Source organism: Saccopteryx leptura, chromosome 3 (assembly GCF_036850995.1).
Source record: "Saccopteryx leptura isolate mSacLep1 chromosome 3, mSacLep1_pri_phased_curated, whole genome shotgun sequence".
In the NCBI taxonomy this organism is placed as follows: Eukaryota; Metazoa; Chordata; class Mammalia; order Chiroptera; family Emballonuridae; genus Saccopteryx; species Saccopteryx leptura.
This window is the reverse complement of record NC_089505.1, coordinates 70,789,689-70,810,363: the sequence shown is the minus strand read 5'-3', so window position 1 is coordinate 70,810,363 and position 20,675 is coordinate 70,789,689. Positions and strand designations below refer to the sequence as shown.

Sequence of the window (20,675 nt, the reverse complement as noted above, 5' to 3'; positions counted from 1 at the left end):
ACAAAGAAGAAAGTGTGAGTGCCTATCAGGCAAAAAAGCAACAGTGTGCGTTGCTACATATTTACAGGTGAGAGCAGGTATTGGCAAACAGTTCCCGCAAAAGGATAGATATGTATTTTCAGCTTTGAGGGTTATACATCTCAGTCACAAGGACTCAATTCTGCCTTTGCAGCCCAAACGCAGCCACACAGAGTGGCTGATCAGATGGTGTGGCTGGATTAGTCTATCCACTGCAGTTAGTCAATCCCTGTCAAAAGATGAAAAAAAAGAGGGCTTCTAAGTACTTGTCCTGGGCTCTACCACCTTCTCTGAAGTTTACATGAAAGATATTTATTCTCCCAAAATAGGGGCACATCTGAGCCAGAACACATGTAAAGAATTTTCAGTCCTACCCCACTTCAGTTGGAGCATCCTCCTGATACACCAACTTTGCAGATTCAGTCCCTGATAAGGGCACATACAAGAATCAACCAATGAATACATAAATAAGTAGAACAAGCCTGACCAGGCAGTGGCGCAGTGGATAGAGCATCAGACTGGGATGCGGAGGACCCAGGTTCGAGACCCCAAGGTTGCCAGCTTGAGCACAGGCTCATCTGGTTTGAGCAAGGCTCACCAGCTTGGACCCAAGGTCTCTGGCTTGAGCGAGGGGTCACTCTGTCTGCTGAAACCCCACGGTCAAGGCACATATGAGAAAGCAATCAATGAACAATTAAGGTGTTGCAACAAAAAACTAATGATTGTCCTGGCCGGTTGGCTCAGCGTTAGAGCGTCGGCCTGGCGTGCAGGAGTCCCGGGTTCGATTCCCCACCAGGGCACACAGGAGAAGTGCCCATCTGTTTCTCCACCCCTCCCCCTCTCCTTCCTCTCTGTCTCTCTCTTCCCCTCCCACAGCTGCAGCAGAGGCTCCATTGGAGCAAAGATGGCCCGGGCACTGAGGATGGCTCTGTGGCCTCTGCCTCAGGCGCTAGAATGGCTCTGGATGCAACTGAGCGACGCCCCAGAGGGGCAGAACATCGCCCCCTGGTGGGCATGCCGGGCGGATCCCGGTCGGGCGCATGCGGGAGTCTGTCTGACTGCCTCCCCGTTTCCAGCTTCCGAAAAATGAAGAAAAAAAAAAAAAGAAAAAGAAAAAAAAAATGATTGATGCTTCTCATCTCTCTCCATTCCTGTCTGTTTGTCCCTATCTATCTCTCTCTCTGACTCTCTGTTTCTGTGTAAAAAAAAAAAAAAAGTAGAACAAGAAATCGATGTTTCTCTCTCTCCCATCTCTCCGATTAAAAACAATAACAAAAAAAGAATTTTCATAGAGGTATTACTCATAAGAAGCCAAATTGCAAATAACACAAGTTTAATTAACAGGTGGATAAACTGCCATATACTGAAGCGGTGGAAGGCTATGGTTCGTCCTGTCCCAAAAGCAGAGGTTGGAACCTCATCCCAACCACCACCCTGGGGGGCTGGGACTCCAAAGCTGCAGCCTCACGACACTCTCTGGACCACAGATACTGACCACCCACCTTTATTATTCCCACAGCGGGCCAAGCCACCTTCACGTGAGGACCATCCACCCCCGGCCCCAACATCCCTGAGCCCCTTAAATCCTGAATCTGATCCTGACATCGCGATCATCCTAGATACAATTTCCATCCGTTACAAACAGTATGACCCGCAAAGACCATGCCAGTCGGGACACGGTGGTTGACCTCTACAGATTCTTAATCGCCCTATGACCCCAAACCATAAAACCAGAGAGACAGTCACCTGGTTCCACCCGAATTCCTTGGAGCTCCTTCCACACGACTCCTCCCACCCCCACAATTCCAGGGGTCCACACTGCACCACTTCCACTCTGTGATGTCACATACTCTGTGATGTGAGAGACAAACCTCCCACGAGACAAAATTTTTCCCAAACCATCAAAGGACAAGAGCGCAATGACCTGACTTTTTGCAGCCCACCAGGAGAGTCTAAACTTTACACTACCACGAACTATTCAGTTCCTTGAAACGTCGCTCAGAGAAGTCGTCAGCTTACGGCGGCCGACGAGGATCTGAAGCATTCGAAGAAACGGGAGCGACTTTCCGCCACTCACCACCAAGGTGCTCTGTCCGCGCCCGCTCGCTCCGCGGTGACGCCAAGGGGGCGGTCATGTTGGTAGACCGGACGCCAAACGAGGGAAAGCAGCGACTTGGAAAGCAGTAGCAAGAAATGGCTGGAAGATGAGAAGCTCCTGAAGTTATTTCGTTTCCTGGCACTTTGACTCTTGTGGAAAATGAGTATATTTTCGGAGACTGGAGCTTCCCGAGGCAAATAAGGAGCGAGCTAAATTGCGTTCGGCGGGGTGGGGCAAGGAGGGTCTTTTGGACGCTGCCCTTGTCATACACACACTTGGTATAAAATTGAAACAAACAAAACAAGTTTCATAACGGTCAGGGCCTCAAGTGTCAATGTGTCAGCAGAGACGGAAATCCCGAAAGAGAAAAGGTCATACATCCGGTAGACGGACACCGAGGGGAAGCCTCTGGCGGAAATTTTCTTGCAGGAAGTGGTTTTTAAGAACTTAAAAAGGTTTCGAGAACCTGATGTGAGTCTGGCCATCACTCCGGGGGGTTGGCTGAAATTAGCTGAGTTTGTCACTGGGAGAGGCCTCGGGGAAAGGACACTGAGTGAGGCCAGTAACAGACGGTGGTAGAATCCAAGGAGAATCTGTAATTTATTAACACTGGGTATTATACCTGTGTCAATTTCTCAACTTGACAAATGGACCATGGTCATATATAATGTGCACATGATGAGCAGTAGAAAGAAGGGATAAACTCTTGAGAAGTACCTGCTGACTTTTGTGTAAATATAAAACTTCCCCAAATAGTTCATTAAAAAGAGATCTGGGCCCTGCCTGCTTGGCTCAGTGGTTGAGCGTCGGCCTGGCGTGCAGGAGTCCCAGGTTCGATTCCCGGCCAGGGCACACAGGAGAAGCGCCGATCTGCTTCTCCACCCCTCCCCCTTTCCTTCCTCTCTGTCTCTCTCTTCTCCTCCCGCAGCCAAGGCTCCATTGGAGCAAAGTTGGCCCAGGCGCTGAGGATGGCTCTGTGGCTTCTGCCTCAGGCGCTAGAATGGCTCTGGATGCAACAGAGCAACGGCCCAGATGGGCGGAGCATCGCGCCCTGGTGGGCATGCCGGGTGGATCCCGGTCGGGCATATGCGGGAGTCAGTCTGACTGCCTCCCCGTTTCCAACTTCAGAAAAATACAAAAAAAAAAAAAAAAAAAAAAAAAAAAAAAAAATAGATCTATGTCAATTGTATCTCAATAAAACTGGATAAGAAACAGATATAAATCTAATTTCATTTTAATTTCTCATAAACATATTTCCATGTTATAAAGTGTTTATATAGCTATATGTAATTAATATTAAGTGGCTGTAATAAAATCATGGGTCCAATAGTAGTATGCATAAAAGGTATGCATTAATGTGGAGTATACTTGAAAAACATTAAATTCAGTATGTTCAGGGCTGGCCCGTGGGCTCAGTGTATAGAGCTCCGCCCAGGGTGTAGAATTCTGGGCTTCGATCCCGGTCAGGGCACAGATAAGAGACCATCTGCTTCTTTTCCCCTCCTTCTTCTTTCTTCCTCTCTTGCACCGTGACTGGATTGGTTCGAGTATTGGCCCTGCCTGCTGAGGATAGGGGCGTATGCGGGAGTCTGTCTCCTATCTCCTCTACTCACACGGTAAAAAAAAAAAAAAAAAAAAAATTTAGCCTGACCTGTGGTGGTGCAGTGGATAAGGCATGGACCTGGAATGCTGAGGTTGCTGGCTGGAAACACTCCCCCCCCTGCCCCCGCTTACACAGTGAAGGCACATGAGAAGCAGCCACAAGTTGATAGTTCCCACCCCACCCCAGCCTTTCTCTAAAATCAATAAGGAAAATCTTTTTAAAAAGTAGTAAAATGTTTTGGAAATACAATCTGAAATAACCCAATTGAAACTTTTTTCCAGCCACCAATCAATTTTAAGAATTGGTTCAGTAGAAATTATCTTTTTTTTTAAAGATTTTTTTTTTTTTTTTGTATTTTTCTGAAGCTGGAAACAGGGAGAGACAGTCAGACAGACTCCCGCATGCGACCAGAGCCACTCTAGCACCTGGGGCAGAGGCCAAGGAGCCATCCCCAGCGCCCGGGCCATCTTTGCTCCAATGGAGCCTTGGCTGCGGGAGGGGAAGAGAGAGACAGAGAGGAAGGGGGGGGGGGTGGAGAAGCAAATGGGCGCTTCTCCTATGTGCCCTGGCCGGGAATCAAACCCAGGTCCCCCGCACACTAGGCCGATGCTCTACCGCTGAGCCAACCGGCCAGGGCCTTAAATATTTTATTTATTCCTTTTAGAGAAGTGAGAGAGATATGGATGGGGTAGGAGTAGGAAGCATCAACTCCCATATGTGCCTTGACCAGGCAAGCCCAGGGTTTTGAACCTGCAACCTCAGCGTTCCAGGTAGATGCTTTATTCACTGCGCCACCACAGGTCAGGCTAGAAATTATCTTTTTGAGAACAGGAATTAGGATACTTATGGCATCAATTTTAGTAAATGTAAGGAAATAATTGTGTGATTAATACATAAACTATTCTTGCATCTCTTTGTATTCACACCCTTGGATAACATTCCCTCACAGTGGCTGATCAATTTGTCCAACAGGACAATAGCAAGTGCAACACAGGAAAGATGCACTTTCTCACCTACACATGTTGTGTTGGTTTCTTGGAGCTCTTCTGACACAATGTAATAGAAACCAGGCTAGCCTCTTGCAGAATGAGGGCCATCCATTCTAGTGGAGGCTCAGATATGTGGAAAAACCAATCTATACCATGCAGCTATAGCTGAGACAGTACACACCAAGTAATCCATCCACCTACCCACAAAAGGAGAATTAGTATGTATTTGTTGCCTTTAGACATTAAGTTTTAGGTGTAGGTTTGTGATGCAGATAAAAAATAACTAATACAGACATGAATGTATGTTTGTTAAATCATGGGATGTCTCTCCATTAACAGTATGCAGACATACAGAGAATGAGATTGTAAACTGGTGCAGCCACTATGGAAAAGAGTAAGATAACACACATATTAAAAAAAACAGACCTATCATACAACTCCACAATTCCACTTGGGTATTTATCTACAGGTAAGGAAATCATGGTCTCAAAAAGGTATCTGAGCCCTGGCCGGTTGGCTCAGCGGTAGAGCGTTGGCCTGGCGTGCGGGGGACCCAGGTTCGATTCCCGGCCAGGGCACATAGGAGAAGCGCCCATTTGCTTCTCCACCCCCGCCCCCCCTCCTTCCTCTCTGTCTCTCTCTTCCCCTCCCGCAGCCAAGGCTCCATTGGAGCAAAGATGGCCCGGGCGCTGGGGATGGCTCCTTGGCCTCTGCCCCAGGTGCTAGAGTGGCTCTGGTCGCGGCAGAGCGATGCCCCGAGGGGCAGAGCATCGCCCCCTGGTGGGCAGAGCTTCGCCCCTGGTGGGCGTGCCGGGTGGATCCCGGTAGGGCGCATGCGGGGAGTCTGTCTAACTGTCTCTCCCCATTTCCAGCTTCAGAAAAAAAAAAAAAAAAAAAAAAAGGTATCTGATCTGCACCACCCTGTTCGTTACAGCATTATTTATAATAGACAAGACATGGAAACAACCCAAGTATTCACTGATGAATGACTGGATAAAGAATATATTATTATATTATATATAAAATACATATATTTGCAACTATGAACGGGCCTTGAGGGCATTATGCTAAGTGAGATAAGTCAGAGAAAGATAAAGTGTGTGATCTCACCCATATGTAGAACTGAAAACAAACCAAACTCTGTTAGATACAGAGAACAGATTGGTAATTGCCAGAAGCTGGTCGGTGAGGAGCGATGCAAATGTGTGAAGGTGATCAAAAGGTACAACCTTACACTTATAAGATAAAGAAAAGTCTAAAAATAATAATAAAGTGTTGATCATAATTATCCATTAAGAAAATGAAAGTTAAGCTTGCAATCAACTACTAGGACACACCGAAAATGGTTAATGTAAAATACAATGACAATACCAAGTGCTGGAGGGGATGTGGAACAACCAGACTTCACACAATGCTGAGGAGAAGATCAAATATTACAGTCATTTCATTCTGGAAGAGAGTTTGGTAATATTTTTTCTTTTCATTAATTTTAATGGGGTGACATTGATAAAGTAATTTTTTTCTTTTGAGAAAGTGAGAGTGACAGGAGGGGAGAGAGATGAGAAGCATCAACTCATAGTTGTTCATTGATTGCTTCCCCTATGTGCTTTGGGGGGGGGAGGACTCAAGCCAAGCCAGTGACCTTGGGCTTCAAGCCACTGACCTTTGGGCTCAAGCCAGGGACCTTGGGATCATGATGATTGCATGCTCAAGCTGGTGACCTCAGGGTTTTAAACCTGGGACCTCAGCATCCCAGGTCAATGCTCTATCCAATGTGCCACCACCAGTCAGGCAAGAGATTGATAATTTTTTATAAAGCTAAACATAACTTACCCTACGTCCCAACAATTATCACCTCTATAGTTATTGTAGAGGAATGAAAATTTACAACCATATAAAACCTTGTAGGCAGATTTCATAGCATCATTATTTATTACAGTTGAAACCAAGACAAAAGACAAATCTCTTTCAAGAGTGAATAAACTGATAAATCTAGTATATATTGAATATATTATTTAATAAAAATAAAACTTTCAACTCAAATAATTCTTAAGAGTAATTTACAAAGTGATAAAACCATGAAAAATTTACAAGGTTCCTATTAAAAAAATATAAATCTGTATAAATAAATCCAACTTATTTATACAAAATGTATAAAATCCAGTTGTAAAAATGACTTTTAGGTGTCTCTGGGCTATGTTACAATTTCTTGTAAACTAAAATAATTTCAAATTAAACATTTTATGAAAATAACTTTGAAGGTGGTTTTGTAAACTATTTGGTCATAATTATGAACTTGGTTAGGCAAGTACAAATATGTATTATATAAATTTAAAATATTTAGTTTCCTGGCTAGGAAGCTCAGTCATCCCTGAATAGCAAGGTTGTGGGTTCAATCCCAAGGTCAGGGCACATACAAGAATCACAATGAATACATAAATAAGTGGACAACAAATTGGTTTCTTGCTCTCCATAATTAATAAATTTAAAATATTTAGTTTCCTTTCAAACTATTTCTGTATGATAGATTTATAATTAAATTTAGAGCCAAAGAAAGGTGAGAGCTAAATATATAATATGGGTGGTCATAGAACATACCTGTATTGCATATAACAATAAAAAATTAATCAGGAATAAGGAAAGCAGTCCCCTTTTTAAAACTATGTAATTACTCATAAGGCAACTAGAAAGGAAGTTCCAATTATCACCTGAAAATGCATATCAGGTGAGTTATAAGATGTCCAATGAAGTTAGACATATCAAAAAGCATTCACACACCATTTTTCACAGAACCTCTTTCCTTCGTGAGTTGTCTGATATTTGACTAAAGGTGCTCTAAATTTGGCATTTTCACAAAGTTTTAACTTTTATATGATTTCCTAACAATGGGACAGAAAGTATCCATGAAATCCTGTCAAATACATATTGTCCTCTTACAAGTTTTTCTCGGGTGTGAACTCTGACTCCCCTTGAGGACTTCTTTCTGGGTAAAGGCTTTCCTTTGTTTTTTTTCCCCTTTGTTTCTTTGCTTCTTTGTTTTTTCATCTTTCTATGAACACTGAACTCACTGATGATCTATGACGATCCCTAATAAACTCTCTTCCCACTGAAGGCTTTCTAGTCTCTGCGTTCAGTTTGTCTCAGTGTATATGGTTCAGACATATACTGAAGGTAGAACGTTTTGCTGAGACATATTATGAAGCTGGAGAGGCATGCTCATATTGGACGTATCGGTTTTTCCAACACGTTTTCACTGACACACAATGGGAGGTTAGGCCCACTAGAGGCACTATCACAGTCATGGTATTAAACAGGTTTGTCTCCTGGGCAATTTCCTTAACCTCCTCAGGGCACACATGTAACAACAGGCAATGCCATATCTGTCTTCCTATCTGCTAGAAACACTGATGTTTATTGAGGTCTTGGTTGTCACAGAAGGCATTTCCGCAAAACTTGCATTAATATGAGTTCTGTTCTGCATGACTTCACTCATAAGTAATGAGCTGTGACTCTCAGTTAGAGAAATTCCCAACCTGAATGAATCTACCCATTTCTCTCATGTGCATTTTTTTATGTTTAACAAGGTTTGACAATTGGGAGAAGGCTTTCTCACAAATGCTGCATCCGTAGGGTCTCTCTCCTGTATGAGTTCTTTGATGGACAGTGAGGACTGACTTTGTGGTGAAGGCTTTCCCACATGCCTTGCACTCATAGGGTTTTTCTCCTGTGTGATTTCTCTGATGGGTAATAAGGCCGTATTTGTGAGAATATTGTTTTCCACACTCACTACATATGAAGGGTGTCTTTCCTGTATGACATCTCTCATGTTGTATGAGGCATATCTTTTGGCTGAAGGCCTTGCCACATTCATTGCATTCATAGGGTTTTTCTCCTGTGTGAGTTCGCTGATGTATCACGAGAGTGCGCTTTGTGGTGAAGCCTTTTCCACACTCATCACACATGTACGATTTCTCTCCTGTATGAGTTCGCTCGTGTATAGTGAGCTTGCGCTTCACGGTAAAGCCTTTTCCACACTCATTGCATATGTAAGATTTTTCCCCTGTATGAGATCGCTGATGAACAACGAGATTACTCTTCACAGTGAAGCCTTTTCCACATTCATCACATATATATGGTTTCTCTCCAGTGTGCGTACGCTGATGTACAACAAGATAGCGCTTCATGGTGAAGCCTTTCCCACATTCACTGCATATATAGGGTTTCTCCCCTGTGTGAGTTCGCTGATGCACAATGAGATTGCTCTTTGCTGTGAAGCTTTTCCCACATTCACTGCACACATAAGGTTTCTCTCCACTGTGAGTTCGCTGATGTGCTATCAGATAACGCTTCAGGGTGAAGCCTTTCCCACAGTCATTGCATATATAAGACTTCTCTTCTGAATGGGTTTCCTGATGTCTGGTGTGACCACTCTTCACAGGAAAGTCCTTTCTATCCACATTGATTACACAGAGTGTGTCTTGTGTTTGAATATTCTGATGTTTAGTGAGCATGGCATTTCTGGAGGATTTCCCCCACGGATCACACCCATGGATTTTCTTTCCTGTATGAATGCCCTCGTAGTAAATGAGCTGAGATGTCCTGATGCAGGCCTTCTCACCTCCAATGCATGCTTGGGGTTTCTCTATTTTGTAAGTCATCTGATGCTTAAAGACTTGGAATTCAGTGCTGATGTGTTTTCTGGTTTCAGGGATTTCAATACCAGTGTACCATTCTTCATGATTATCATGTGAAAAGGAATTCTCATCTCCATTAAACTCAAAGGGGTTCTTTACTTCATAACTTCCCTTCTGGTTAGTTAAGCTTAAACTCGACTTTAAAGCTTTGCTACCTAAGTCCAGTATATGATTTTGCATTAGGGCCGTATTTGTTTTGCTTATATAAATAATATTTCTAAGGGCATTCCTTTCACTGCATTGTTGCAAGCTATTCAGAAGTCTTTGGTTTTGAGAGTGCTCTTGCAGATGACTGTCAGCTTTCCTGATTCCTACGAAAAAACAGAATAACAAATTCCTTCATGAAAATGTCTCGGAGAAAAGTGCTTTTAAAGATGAGGTGCTGGGACTGACTCTTTATTGTTGACTGTACCATGCCATAAAGATGTAAGGTGAAAAAGAATGAAATCCAAGAAAAGACAAAGAGTATAGTTAAAGCAAAACACCCACAAAGAAAAAGAGATCTCATCTTTAGAGAGCCAGATGTGGAGGCGCTCTATAGTTACCCTCAGACACCCGCACAGCTGTGACCCCTTCTCTGAATGCCTAGATTATGACTGCCATGGCCACTCCTTTGCTATTTCTCACTCACCTGCACAGCTTCTGGTATAGATTTCATCCTCTATTATCCATATTTCTTCTCCATGTTGCAATTTGGAAAATGTATCAGTTTTGGCACCATGATACCCTGGTCATGAGAAATGATAGAAGATGTACAGTGACTTGGGGTACAGTATGTGAAGATGGGAAAATATTACATTTTAGAGACAAAACAGTTTCTCATATGCAAAGTAAAAGTTTTCTTTCAGGATACAGAAGATTATATACCCTTTTGTTTGGGGCAAGAGGGTGGAACTAAAAACCTGAATCTTCAGATGACCACAGTGACTGCTAAGCTTTCATCAAATGACAGAGCAAGGGCCAGTGACTGGGCACCTTTAAGTGACACAGGGAGCTATCCTTACCCAGCGAAACCAGATTGTTATAGTTCTCCAACATCACATCACAATACAGGTCCTTCTGATCGGGGTCCAGGAGCTGCCACTCCTCCCAATTGAACTCCACGGCCACATCCTGAAATGTCAGCAATTCCTGTAACAACACAGTCCTGTTTAATATGACATGAACTCCTTTATTAATATGGAAGATGCATGAGGAAAGTTGTTCTAATTTTTATCACCTAGCCTTCATCAGCAGACTTTTCTCAAATACATTTTAGTAGAAGCAAAATCCTACCTTTCTATCTAAATAGTCTAGCACCTATTTCAAAATGCTAAAAATATACAAATAACGTCAGGACAAATGAAATATTCCTACATTACCATGAAATGCCCTATCTAGAATTTACAAGACACGTTTTTGATAGATACATGAATTTACCAAAACCTCCAAACTGCCCTTTTGCTGTTCTGCTTGGCTATCTGACCCCACCCTTACTGGACTATCGCCCCTGAAACAGAAAAGTTCTAGGAATCTGGTCAGCCACCCTGAGGAGAAGCGTTCCAAGAAGCCCATATCGTAAAACTACAGACGGAGCACACCAGAACTGCTGACGCAACACACACTTGCTCAAAGCTCTCCCTTACCCTGTAAAAAATTTGCCTCAGAATCTGTTTGGGTGCTCTTCTCCTGGAGGAGTGCCCCGGCAGGTCTTTCTCCTCTAATACAGCCTGCACACCTGGTGTTCGAGTGCCGTCTCATTCTTACATCTGGTGCCGAAACCCGGGACAGGGTACTAACTGCCTGGACGATCCCCCTTTGCCATCCAAACTTACAACCAGGGAAGCAATAGCTCATCCCGAATTTACTCCCTGATTCTGTTTGGACGTGTAATTGTAGGTTGATTGGCCGGCAGTCTAACCCTGTCCTGAACCCTTGCTGGACCAGAAAGGTAAAGAGTTTCTCCCTTCCCCTTCCCCGGTTGGCCTCTAAATTTCTCTCTAAAAACACCCTTCTGGTCGGACGGTTTTCTCTGACATGCCTCACATTTTGAGGGGTTTGACTTTGTCTCAGTGGACTGCACGGAAGACTAGGTGCCTAGCCAAACCTCTTCACTCTCTTGGACTTCTCGTCCTCAGAGCTCCCTGACAGGTGGTGACGACCTCTATCAGGGATGACTCCCCCACATGGAGATTCTCTCCTCTTGGGATAGCGACAAAAGGTGGACACGCCCCCTCTTGCTCACCTGTCTCCACTATGGGCTCTTCAGAGTCTAAGCCTTCCGATCAGACCCTTCTAGGATGTCTCATAAAAAACCTCACCAAACTCGGTCTCTCAGACCTCAAACCGAAGAAATTAATCTTCTTCTGTAACATGGCATGGCCTCAGTACAGACTAGAAAATGACTCCCATTGGCCTGAAAATGGGACATTCGATTACAATATCCTAAGAGATCTTGACAATTTCTGCCACCGGATGGGAAGGGCATCAGAAATTTCTTACGTGCAGGCTTTCTTCTCCCTTTCCTCCTGTCTTTAATTTCTGTGCCTTCTGTCCTACACGCAGGCCGTTTTTGGCCAAAGAAACCTCACCTAAAACCTCTGCTCCTAATCTTTCCTTTTCCGCGAACTCCCAACTCTCTCCTTCTCCTGCCTGACCCCGAGGCACCCCTCTCTAGTCCCTCACCAAATCTTTTTGTGCTGGAGTCTCTTCCCTCCAGAAAGCCCCCTCCCTTCACTAAATCCTGTTTTCTCATTCACCAGTCTCTCTTTCTCCTCCCCTGCTGGCCGGGGGCCTCTCCCTTCACTGTGTTCTTCATCCCCTCCCCCCTCCTTAGAAGCTGTGTCTCTGGCTGTGGTGCCTGTCTCATCTCTTACCTCTCTTCCCTCCTTACAAACTGCAGTTCTGTCTGTCTCCTCTCCGACCCCCCCTCCTTCCTTACAAACTGTGACTGTGCCTCTTTCCTTCTCGCCCTCTCCCCTCTCCTCAGAGCTCTAAATCTTTTTTCACTCCTGACCACGTGGTGCCACACCAATACTTTAACCTCCTTCTCCTCCTCCTGCAGATTCTGACCCTCCTTCTTTTCCATCCAGCTGCTCACACTGTCCATCCATCTGCTTTCTCTTTTCCTCCCCTCTTTGCTGGCAACTCCCTGCCATCTCGAAAAACTTTAAAAAACAGAATTGTCTATTAAGCTTTGTAAGTAATCCATCTTGTCTCTGTTTGTTAGAAAATATCTCTAGTATAATTTGAATTGGAACAAGTAAAGCGCGCTCATTTAAATTCCTTAATTCATAACTTTTATGTAAGGTCTTTGTTTAATATGTAACTGTGTCTGTATCTAAGGCCTTAAACCAATAATTACCCACCTCTTAAACCAGGCTTACTCATCCCCACGGACTCTCCCTGCAATATCCCCACCCTTCCTGTTCAAAAACCTTTAGGGGCTTATCGCCTTGTACAAGACTTACACTTAATCAATGAGGCAGTAATTCCCCTCCACCCAGTGGTCCCTAATCTCTACAAGTTACTGTCACACATTTTCTCAAACACCACTCATTCACAATCCTAGACCTCAAGAATGCCTTCTTTACCATTCCTCCACCCTGACTCTTACTTTCTGTTTGCCTTTACCTGGACACTAATGCAGCCCAGCAACTTACGTGGACTGTCTTACCCCAGGAGATCAGAAACAGCCCACACCTGTTTGGGCAGGCACTAGCTCAGGATTTAGCAGCATGCAATCTCAAAACTAGTTCTTTCTTACAATATGTAAATAACCTACTCCTCTGCAGCCCCTGCCTGCCTCAAGGAGACACATTACCACCCTTCTTAACTTCCTCACTATGAAGGAATATCGCGTCTTCTCTGCTAACGCTCAATTTCACTCTTAGTCCGTAGTCTTTCTGGGCATCGCCTTAACCCCCAGCACCTGAATTCTCACCCTAGATCTAATTCAGACCCTCCACAGTCTCCAACCACCTACCACTGCAAATCAAATCTTTTCTTTCTTCAGTCTAATAGGCTTCTTTAAACACTGAATTCCCAATTTTGCTCTCTTAGTCAAGCCCCTCAGTGAGATCTTCTGAGCATGGCTTTTAAGATAGATAATGGCAAAGGAAGTAACAGAAAAGGCAAATAGCCTGACCTATGGTGGTGCAGTGGATAAAGTGTCAACCTGGAAATGCTGAGGTCGCCGGTTCGAAACCCTGGGCTTGCCTGGTCAAGGCACATATGGGAGTTGTGGTTCCAGCTCCTCCCCCTTCTCTCTCTCTCTCTCTCTCTCTCTCCTCTCTAAAAATGAATAAGTAAAAATAAAAAAAATTAAAAAAAATAAAAATTAAAAAAAAAAAAAAGAAAAGAAAAGGCAAATAAGGCCCAAAAGAAGTCAGGAAATACCAGCTTTTGGCTCCAGCGTCCTAACGGGCTTCATAGAATTCCATCAGGGCCCTACTTCAAGAGTGGAAAAAAAGGTCATTGAACTGAATGAAGCCTGCTAGGCTTCCCGGCTCCACCGGTTGACACACCTCTGCTGTGGAAATAGGGACATGAGAAGGTAAGCTGCCCCCTTGGTCCATGGAGGGAGGTTTATGTCTCTTCTAGCCCTGCTCCAGCTACCTGTGACCTGACCTTGCCCAGCGTGCTGGGAATTGCCACTGAAGGCCCAAGGACATTGTTCACGAGCCTAAGGTATTTCTTCCAAGTAGCAGATAAGCTAATCTCATTTCTTGTAAACACAAGGGCCATCTACTATGCCTCGCTTAAAATATTTGTTTTATTTATCCCTCAAAGATCTCTACTGTGGGTATTGACAGTCTGATTTTGTTACTTTATTTAATGTATAGTATCTCCTTTGTTCCTCTTATCTCAATGCCCCATGCGTATTATAGGCTGGGACGTGCTGCTAATTCCAGCTAGAAGCAGTGGTCAGTAGGACTTTAACTGCAAAGTGTAGAAATGTAACCATCCTTTCCCTAAGTACTTGCAGGATTTATAGGTTACTCAGCAAACTGTTCAGAGACTGTCCAAGAGGCACTTCTAGCATTACATCACCCAAGGACTGACTTTCACATGGACAGGTCCACACACCATGATCCTGACAACTTCCATTGCTGCTAAAATAGAAAAAAGGCATGCCTTACTCCAACCACAAACCTGAAGCTGGTTGGTCTACGTTTGGTGAATATGTGATAAAATTAAGGAGTCTTTTAATCAGGCTTTGGGAAAAGGCAAACTAGGATAAAAAGAAAGTCAACCTAATTGTCACTAAAGGTTAAGGATTTTTAAATCAAGAGTTCTGCCAAGAGGCCCTGGCCGGTTGGCTCAGCAGTAGAGCATCGGCTTGGCGTGCAGGGAACCCGGATTCGATTCCCAGCCAGGGCACATAGGAGAAGCGCCCATTTGCTTCTCCACCCCCACCCCCCTTCTTCCTCTCTGTCTCTCTCTTCCCCTCCCGCAGCCAAGGCTCCATTGGAGCAAAGATGGCCCGGGCACTGGGGATGGCTCCTTGGCCTCTGCCCCAGGTGCTAGAGTGGCTCTGGTCGCGGCAGAGCGACGCCCCGGAGTGGCAGAGCATCGCCCCCTGGTGGGCAGAGCGTCGCCCCTGGTGGGCGTGCCGGGTGGATCCTGGTCGGGGGCATGCGGGAGTCTGACTGTCTCTCCCCGTTTCCAGCTTCAGAAAAATACAAAAAAAAAAAAAAGTTCTGCCTAGAAAGGAATTGTATGGTTTTGATAATGGAAGGTATAAGGTATGGAAATACTTTTTTTTTTTTTTTTTTTCTGAAGCTGGAAACGGAGAGAGACAGTCAGACAGACTCCCGCATGCGCCCGACCGGGATCCACCCGGCACGCCCACCAGGGGCGACGCTCTGCCCACCAGGGGGCGATGCTCTGCCACTCCTGGGTGTCGCTCTGCCGTGACCAGTGCCACTCTAGCGCCTGGGGCAGAGGCCAAGGAGCCATCCCCAGCGCCCGGGCCATCTTTGCTCCAATGGAGCCTTGGCTGCGGGAGGGGAAGAGAGAGACAGAGAGGAAGGAGGGGGTGGGAGTGGAGAAGCAAATGGGCGCTTCTCCTATGTGCCCTGGCCGGGAATCGAACCCGGGTCCCCCGCACGCCAGGCCGATGCTCTACCGCTGAGCCAACCGGCCAGGGCTGGAAATACTTCTGAAAGAAAAAGGAAAAGCAAGTTGTTATGAAGGCCAGTTATTTCTGGATAAGAAAGTGCATGAAAGCTGAAGGTTTAAGTAAGTTGTAGAAGGTTTGTGCAGGTTGTAGGAGATTTGTACCAAGATAAAAGAATTAGTACAGTCAGAAAACTGGTTTTCAAAGAATGTTTAATCAGTCACCCTAGCTAACAATCCTCTACTCTCCCCACTTATTGGGATGACTCTTTCCTCTCTGACCATCTGGAGCTCAGAAACAGAGAAACGAAACCAACCCCTTGTCCTTCCATTCTCTATTCACCTCTCAACCTGCCTTAACCAATCAGGTGCTTTCTATTCGTGTGGGACCACAAGTATATGTATCTCCCTACTAATTGAACAGAAACCTGTACCCTAATCTATCTCACCCCAATATCAACCTAATCCCACACCATGAGCCTCTTTCAGTTCCTAATACACTACCTGTCAATCTAAGAACCAAACGAGCTGTACAGGTAACCTCTCTTCTTGTTGCTTTAGGAATCTCTACAAAAGTAGGTCTAGGCCCTGGCCGGTTGGCTCAGCGGTAGAGCGTCGGCCTAGCGTGCGGAGGACCCGGGTTCGATTCCCGGCCAGGGCACACAGGAGAAGCGCCCATTTGCTTCTCCACCCCTCTGCCGCGCCTTCCTCTCTGTCTCTCTCTTCCCCTCCCGCAGCCAAGGCTCCATTGGAGCAAAGATGGCCCGGGCGCTGGGGATGGCTCTGTGGCCTCTGCCCCAGGCGCTAGAGTGGCTCTGGTCGCAACATGGCGACGCCCAGGATGGGCAGAGCATCACCCCTTGGTGGGCAGAGCGTCGCCCCATGGTGGGCGTGCCGGGTAGATCCCGGTCGGGCGCATGCGGGAGTCTGTCTGACTGTCTCTCCCTGTTTCCAGCTTCAGAAAAATGCAAAAAAAAACAAAAAACAAAAAACAAAAAACAAACAAAAAAAAAAGTAGGTCTAGGTGACAGGAGGACTGGCCACTTCCCTGTCTTATTCCTACTCTCTCTCTCTCTCTCTCTCTCTCTCTCTGAAGCCCAGCGAATTCGTAAACATGGAATCAGTGGTTTCACACAAACTGGGTGTCTTCACCATTGCCTTTCATTAGTCCACTCATTCTCCTATTTATTTTTCTAACTTTAAAATCCTTTTACATTTGTTCACTAGTTTCTTACAGAACCGCATGCAGACCTTCGCCACTCAGAAAATTAGAAAAATCTACCTAACCTGAAACCTGCGAAACAGAAAAATCTGAAACCCTATATCAGCAAACCTCCTAAATCCTATCTTTCAACCCCCACAGGTCCCCTAACCCTAAAGCTCTCCCGTATCCCTGAAGAACTAGGAGAATGAATAGCATTCACCTCTTAATGCTTCTCAATCTTTTTGTTGTTGTTTTGTATTTTTCTGAAGCTGGAAACGGGGAGGCAGTCAGACAGACTCCTGCATGCGCCCGACCGGGATCCACCCAGCATGCCCACCAGGGGGCAATGCTCTGCCCATCCGGGGCATCGCTCTGTTGCGACCAGAGCCACTCTAGCGCCTGAGGCAGAGGCCACAGAGCCATCCTCAGCACCCCGGCCATCTTTGCTCCAATGGAGCCTCGGCTGCGGGAGGGGAAGAGAAAGACAGAGAGGAAGGAAAGGGGGAGGGGTGGAGAAGCAGATGGGCACTTCTCCTGTGTGCCCTGGCCGGGAATCGAACCCGGGACTTCCGCATGCCAGGCCGATGCTCTACCACTGAGCCAACCAGCCAGGGCCAATGCTTCTCAATTTTTTTATCCTTCACATAGTAAGGGGACAAGACTGCAGGTCTTCTTGGCTGAAGAAGAGCCTACAAATAGACATGAAACATTTCTTTTAGCTCAAGCTAACTGCTCTCTCCAGGGATGCCAGGAAAAAATATCTCTACCTTTACCATGGAAGAACTTTCACCCCTGCTATACAACCCTCTTTATCTCTGCATTCCTATTCTCCAAATACTTGCCCCCTTCTTTATCAAATTCCTACAGGCCCGGATGAGAGTAATCTCCAGGATTGCCTACAATCAAATGCTTTTGCAACCCCTACTCCAACTGCCCCAGGGAGAGGTCCGCGAAGGAGGCCCCAATAGGGATGGATATCAGCAGGAAGTAGCTCCAGAAGAGAGCCGGCCGAGACAAACCTCCTTCCTGGACCTCATACCCCCTTATTTTACTTTTTTTTGTTTCTTCCCCTCACATCTTTTTCTTTTATCATATCACAGAGTTGAGAAATGATAGATACATGAATTTACCAAAACTTCCAAGCTGCCCTTTTGCTGTTCTACTTGTCTATCTGACCCCACCCTTACTGGACTATCGCCCCTGAAACAGAAAAGTTCTAGGAAGCTGGTCAACCACCCCGAGGAGAAGTGTTCCAAGAAGCCCATATCGTAAAATTACAGAAGGGAGCACACCAGAACTGCTGACGCAACACACACTTGCTTAAAGCTCTCCCTTAACCCTGTAAAAAATTTGCCTCAGAATCTGTTTGGGTGCACTTCTCCCAGAGGAGTGCCCCGGCAGGTCTTTCTCCTCTAATACAGCCTGCACACCTGGTGTTCCAGTGCCATCTCATTCTTACAGTTTTTAATAAATATAATAAAATAACAGAAATTATGCAAGATGTGTTCTAAAGCAAAAAGACCATTAATGTTGATTAGGAAAATTTTGGGGGAAAAACTTACAATAAACAAACATACACATATACATATATTAATGGACAGATCAATGGTATAGTTAATACACTGAAGAAATTAAAGAAAATGCAGCAGAGAGAGGACATGAATATAAGGAAGAAGTTAATAAATATGAATATAATGTCAAAAGATCTAATGTATCTTGTAGTTAAAAAAGAATATAGTAATGGAGAAGCAAAGATCTAAAAGGTGAAAATTTTGAGTACTGATTACACACTCCAAACCTCAGATTCAGAAATCCCACCAAATTCCAAGCAGGACATCTACAACTGACACATCTGACTGAAACTCTAATGCAACAGAGGCAAAGGGAAACTCTAAAAGCACCCAGACAAAAGACAGATTACCTATAACAGAAACAATAGAACTCAGAAAAGAATGGAATATTATCTTCCAAATATATCTTCCTGATTTTGGGGCCAAGCAGGCCAGACAGGAAGGCCATTTGGTATTGAAACACATGACTCTCTTCTTGAAGTGCCAGACAGCATTGTCTCTTTCCAGCCACCATGCGTGACAGATGTCAAGAGTATTGCCAACCAAGGAAGCTCACCTACACTTCAGCATCCAGAGCTTTTACTGAGGCTTTGATATATATGCACGATTGACTCATTGACCATGTGCCTGGACTGAACCTTCAGGTTCTTCCCTTTCCTGGGCATCAGACTGATATCAAATGGCTCAAAGCTACAACCCTTTAACCACATGGTTGGTTTCTGGCATGAACAACCTCCTGCTTGAGTCACCTTATTAGCATAAACTATAAAATATGGTTCCAGTAGCCCAGAAGGAGTAAGTCCTATCACACAGGTAATTCCAAGGATTTAGAGGTTATTTCCCAGGAATCACATACAAAGGGCAAATTCCTTATTACACAGTAGTTAATTCATACTCCTGTGTAGTACTTTTCCCTTGAGTTTAGGCCGGCCTAGTAAATTGTCTCTTAAAAAGAATACAGCAAAAATGACGAGATGCTACTTTTACAGTTAGGCTGTATCTACATTCATCTTGCTATGCGAATCTATTCTTTGATGACTTTGATGAATCAAGGTAGCATGTTGGAGAGGCTCTCACGGCAAGAAACTATGAGTGGTCTGCATAAGCAGACAGGTAGACACTGAGTTATCATATTTGATCAGCCCTTCTGGAAACAAATTCTGCTAACCATGTGTCTGGACTCAACCCCCAGATTCTTCCCCTTCCTGGAGGTCAGACTAGTATAAAGATGGCCACCATGTACATGAATTAAGAAGAGCTTCATTCCCCACTTGAGTTTTCAGATCAGACTCCACTCTGGCTTACAGACTCATGAGAAACTAAAACAAAGTACCAGGTGCTGCAAACCAGCACGGCTAGTAATTCCAGGTCCTGAGTGGGAACGGCGTGGAATTAAGAAAATAGGCTTAGAGTAAAAGGATGGGCTCCGGAGGGCTATGCAATGCCGAGGGCAAGAACAGACCATGCTCCACACCTACTTCCTTCTTTATTTATAGGGCAAAGTGGGCCATTAGCAAATCACAGATCTCTGATCACATTTCCAAGGCAACCCAAGAATTTTACCAAGTGCAGAAAACCCCTACCATACATAACATCTTAACTTCATGAGGAGCCACTGAGCCATTTCACCTGCAGATGTTGTAAAGTACCAAAAGGCTACAGAATTAATATTAATATTTTAGGAGGCTTGGAGAACATTTTATTAATTTGGGTTAAGGTGTGGAGAGAAATTGTGAGAATAGTCTCTGTACTGTGTGATTGGCATAACCAGGATGGCTCTTGCCATTGTATTGTAAATGAAAAAGGAAGGAAAGCATAGATTCCCTGACATTCCACCACACCTGTGGGGATAGGAGTGAATGGCTACCCAGGTGCAGGAAGGGAAAAGCCAAAATAAACCTTTTCTTATAACTATGAGCCATTTGCGGGCATTTGTCCCCACGGAAACTACCTCTCTTATGTAAATGCATGTGATTAATACGTCTGACTCTGGACAGAGAGATGGCGGATGAACACTAGAAAATATAGGAAGGCCTTTTAATATGTAAAGAGATATCTTTCTACCATTGTGTTGACTTGTAAATTTTGTTTTCTCCAAAATGATGTATGGTTTGCAAATTGAACGTGGTCCTATCATGTTAAAGGACATATGACTATAACCAATAGCGGTAAGGGGCTCCTAATTGCAATTTTTGCTTCTGTACTTCCCACTTACAAAACTACAAAAACTAAGTAGAACAAAGGGCCGGTGCGCTCTCCGTCAGATTTCTGTCGGGAGTTCCCGCCGCTTGGCCAAGCTAGACAATAAAGCTTTAATGTGTAAACGACGGACCTTGCTCCTGTCTTCCATATTTCGGGTCCCTCTGAATTTGGATTAACATTCACAAAACAAAGGATAA

General features: G+C 44.8%; 2 protein-coding genes across 4 annotated transcripts in view; both read right to left on the bottom strand.

The window, feature by feature from the left end:
- LOC136399247 (zinc finger protein 615-like) overlaps positions 1 to 2,028 on the bottom strand; it is a 29,689-nt gene extending 27,661 nt beyond the window's left edge. Inside the window, exon 1 of one of the 2 annotated variants that reach the window (XM_066374249.1) lies at positions 1,943 to 2,028. The gene's annotated coding sequence lies outside the window, so the exon portion shown is untranslated. The other variant, XM_066374248.1, reaches the window with a different exon arrangement.
- Positions 2,029 to 8,090: 6,062 nt separating this feature from the next.
- Positions 8,091 to 20,675, bottom strand: part of LOC136399250 (zinc finger protein 432-like) — a 69,121-nt gene continuing 56,536 nt past the window's right edge. Inside the window, exons 2-4 of one of the 2 annotated variants that reach the window (XM_066374259.1) lie at positions 10,407 to 10,533; positions 10,034 to 10,129; positions 8,091 to 9,713 (exon numbers count right to left, since the gene is read on the bottom strand). In XM_066374259.1, coding sequence (XP_066230356.1) covers positions 8,221 to 9,713; positions 10,034 to 10,129; positions 10,407 to 10,533 — 1,716 coding nt within the window. In that variant the 3' untranslated portion in view covers positions 8,091 to 8,220. The remainder of the gene's footprint in view (positions 9,714 to 10,033; positions 10,130 to 10,406; positions 10,534 to 20,675) is intronic. The other variant, XM_066374260.1, reaches the window with a different exon arrangement.